The 3,760-nt window shown below is 34.9% G+C and overlaps 1 protein-coding gene across 1 annotated transcript in view; it reads right to left on the reverse strand.

Moving 5' to 3' along the window:
• LOC110455358 (rhotekin-like) overlaps positions 1–2,458 on the reverse strand; it is a 40,935-nt gene extending 38,477 nt beyond the window's left edge. Inside the window, exon 1 of the mRNA XM_021505442.1 lies at positions 1,660–2,458. Coding sequence (XP_021361117.1) covers positions 1,660–1,929 — 270 coding nt within the window. The 5' untranslated portion in view covers positions 1,930–2,458. The remainder of the gene's footprint in view (positions 1–1,659) is intronic.
• Between the last annotated feature and the right edge of the window lie 1,302 nt (positions 2,459–3,760).

Raw genomic sequence — 3,760 nt, forward strand, 5'->3', positions numbered from 1 at the left:
AAGCACAGTTCAATAATATTTTAAGATGTAAGAATTAAGCATCTAGGTCGGTCGTTCCGAGTGAGTAGTTTTTGTAGTGTATTACTACGCAGTGTGATCAGGTTACTATCAGTTCCCACGTGCTGAGATTCTATGAACACCTGTGTTATGCATTTATGAATGTAATTTTTGTCAATGGGTCTAAGCATACAGAATGTAAATATTCGGAAATAACATACACACATGTGTTTGTTGACAAGGCTGGCGTAGTGATATGACCCATATGTAAAAAGTCACTCATTAATGTTCAAAAATTACTTCTTTTTTTTACAAATTTAATTATTGTCAAAATTAAAGTTTCGGCAACAACTTTGTGAAAAAATAAAATAGATAAACGACTTTAAATATTGAGAGTAGCAGTATTGCACTAATTTATATAAATTAACCACGGACTATATGCATGTAAGCATATCGTACGAAGTCTGCCTCCCGCCAAGTGATGAACCGTTGTAGACGAACTTATCGCTGACAATATCCAAAACCATAGGCCTACGTTTCTTCGTGATGGTTCTATGGTTGACGTTTATAGTGAAAGTTCAGCCATGGTCAGACCGTCTTAATAGCGATAACGGGACGTTGAGAGAATGAAATATTTCCTGACACTGTGACAGATCTTGTATTGGTTCCACGACGACACGCGACGGTGTGAAGTCGAAACGATATCGAGCGTCTATAGCAACTTTGCCAGAAACTAGCGATCAAATCTTTTAGTATCATCTTTTAATATTGCCTTAATAACCCCCCTTTCCGCATAACCTCACAAAGTCACCAACATTTGTCGGATGTTGACAGCCGACGACGTAAACAAAACAGCAGGTGGCAAAAAGCATGTGGAAAAAGTCTTCCTGGTCAAGGTTCATATTCTCGACCAATCAAAACTCTTGAAGGTCATATACCACGTGTGGTATATAAACCACGTGTGGTTTATAACTCATATTTATCTAACAGTCTGCGTGTTTATACAATGATCTGAGAGTGGAATAACACAGCGTGTTGTGGTAGAAAGTAAGAGTTCTAAGAGTGATTAGCTGACATGCTATAAAAGATGTAGAAGAAAATCTCCAGACAAAAATTCAAATACTGAAATGAATAAAGGGCAATAACTTTTGCAAAAATCGTTGAATCAAAATTCTTTTAAAAGGAAGACACAAATTCATATCACAATTATAATGTATACAAAGTTTCAAAAAGATTGGTCGAAAAATGTAGGAGGAGATTGCCGGACAAACAAAAGTTTACACCGGACGAACGATGCCATACCATAATACTCCCGTCAAATTTGATCGGTGTATAAAAATGGTTTCACTTTGAGAACTTCTGGATAAAAAAAAAAAAGACAAAAAATCCCAAATATATAAAGGGGAACCAACCTTGGACCAAAAAAAAAGAGAACTTGGCTGATGAAATAGACTCAGTATTTTGTTTTAATCAACATGCTATATACTGTACATGCACCTACATGTAGCTATAGCTAGTGTAATAAATAAACTTCATAGAAATTTTTAAAACAAATGTGAATTTACAATAAATTCCAAAATGTTTCATTCCAGATCATCTTTGAAAATGATTAGTTTTAAATCTATCTGATTGTCAAATGTATATAAATGGTACATTTCTTACCTTGAGGACAGTTCTAGGACCAGTTTGACAGATGCTGTTGGATCCCCGGCCCAGATACTGTAGGTACTGGAAATTGGAGTCGACCAGGGAATAGTCCTGAAACCTTCTCATCTTTTTCTTCATCACACTCATCGACACCCGTCGACGAAGTGTGCCCCGGAGGGTGGCGTTGCGCTTCAGTGGCTGGGGTGTGAAGTCTGGCTTGCTCAACCCTGAGGGTGGCTTCCAGGGAGTGAAGTCTCTACCCTGGGAATCCGTACCTAGGCGCATGTTCTCCTTATCAAGCAACTCCTGAAGGCATGATTTAAAATTAAAGTTTTAATTAGTTATCGTATCTTTTATAAAATAAGACTCAACTGTTAGTTTTAAATGTCTGTTCCAACTTTTGTCATTAGAAATAATCAGAAAAGCATATATTTATGCTCAAATGCAATAAGCAGTCATGCAGACATATGTAATGTATTGAATACTGCTTGTATAAAATTAATTAGGAAATTAGAACTGGCATAAAAACACTGTTATTACTTTGTTTTACAGAAGCTTGTTTAAAATCAGTACACAAACTTGCAAAGAAATCAGGAAGGAAAAAAATCCACTAGCCTGCAGACAGTGGAAAATGTTTAATATTTGAATTTAATATAACTCTGTATGTAATTAGGAATTTTAAGGTCAAGTCCATATACAATTTTTACCCTACATGAATTTGGATATTAGTGATCAGCCAGCACCAAAATCTAATGTTGCCCCTGCAATTGGTGTAGCTATGTTTATATTGTGTAACCAGAACTACCAGGTTTGTTTATAATAAAGTCCTGTGTAGTTAAATGACATAGGGATAAACTGAACTGACTTATTCTGCCCTATACCTATTCCCCTAGTGGTACGTTAACCCTTTCACCCCTATGTAACTTCAGTAGACTCTACCATGCATTGATATGGATGAGTCTATTATGGGTTACAGTGGTGAAAGGGTTAAGAACACTGTAGTGGTGTTGTAAAACCACTTTAACTTGATATTCATTTTGCTACATATAATACAACAGGGGACATACTGGCAAGATCACATTAATCTACCAAAAGTATAATTTGACATAATGGAGTTTTGTGTCATTTTTATGAGAAAGGCCATTCCTTGCATTGCCCCAAAACAAAAATAATTTAATTTCAAATGTTTCCCCAGTTTTTTATTTTAAGATTGACAGAGTTGCCACCCTTCCATTTATATTTCTCACACAAGAGCTATACGACAATATACATTTCATTGCTCTTATTTTTGGGATATTTTAAGTTTATTAAAAACTGTGAATACATGAATTTGTATATTATAATACATGTATAGATTTATAAAATATTAACAGTTATGAAGGTGCCAATTATTAACATAGGAAACTATATTATGTGCCATTGTCATTGGGAGAACCAAATGATTTACTGATCATAGATAGAGCATTAGTTTTGCTTTTCCACAAAACTGACAGTAAATTCCCACAGCATTCTGGGAAGGAGGTAAGAACTTTANACCCTGAGGGTGGCTTCCAGGGAGTGAAGTCTCTACCCTGGGAATCCGTACCTAGGCGCATGTTCTCCTTATCAAGCAACTCCTGAAGGCATGATTTAAAATTAAAGTTTTAATTAGTTATCGTATCTTTTATAAAATAAGACTCAACTGTTAGTTTTAAATGTCTGTTCCAACTTTTGTCATTAGAAATAATCAGAAAAGCATATATTTATGCTCAAATGCAATAAGCAGTCATGCAGACATATGTAATGTATTGAATACTGCTTGTATAAAATTAATTAGGAAATTAGAACTGGCATAAAAACACTGTTATTACTTTGTTTTACAGAAGCTTGTTTAAAATCAGTACACAAACTTGCAAAGAAATCAGGAAGGAAAAAAATCCACTAGCCTGCAGACAGTGGAAAATGTTTAATATTTGAATTTAATATAACTCTGTATGTAATTAGGAATTTTAAGGTCAAGTCCATATACAATTTTTACCCTACATGAATTTGGATATTAGTGATCAGCCAGCACCAAAATCTAATGTTGCCCCTGCAATTGGTGTAGCTATGTTTATATTGTGTAACCAGAACTACC

Source organism: Mizuhopecten yessoensis, unplaced genomic scaffold, assembly GCF_002113885.1.
Source record: "Mizuhopecten yessoensis strain PY_sf001 unplaced genomic scaffold, ASM211388v2 scaffold8213, whole genome shotgun sequence".
Lineage (NCBI taxonomy): Eukaryota > Metazoa > Mollusca > Bivalvia > Pectinida > Pectinidae > Mizuhopecten > Mizuhopecten yessoensis.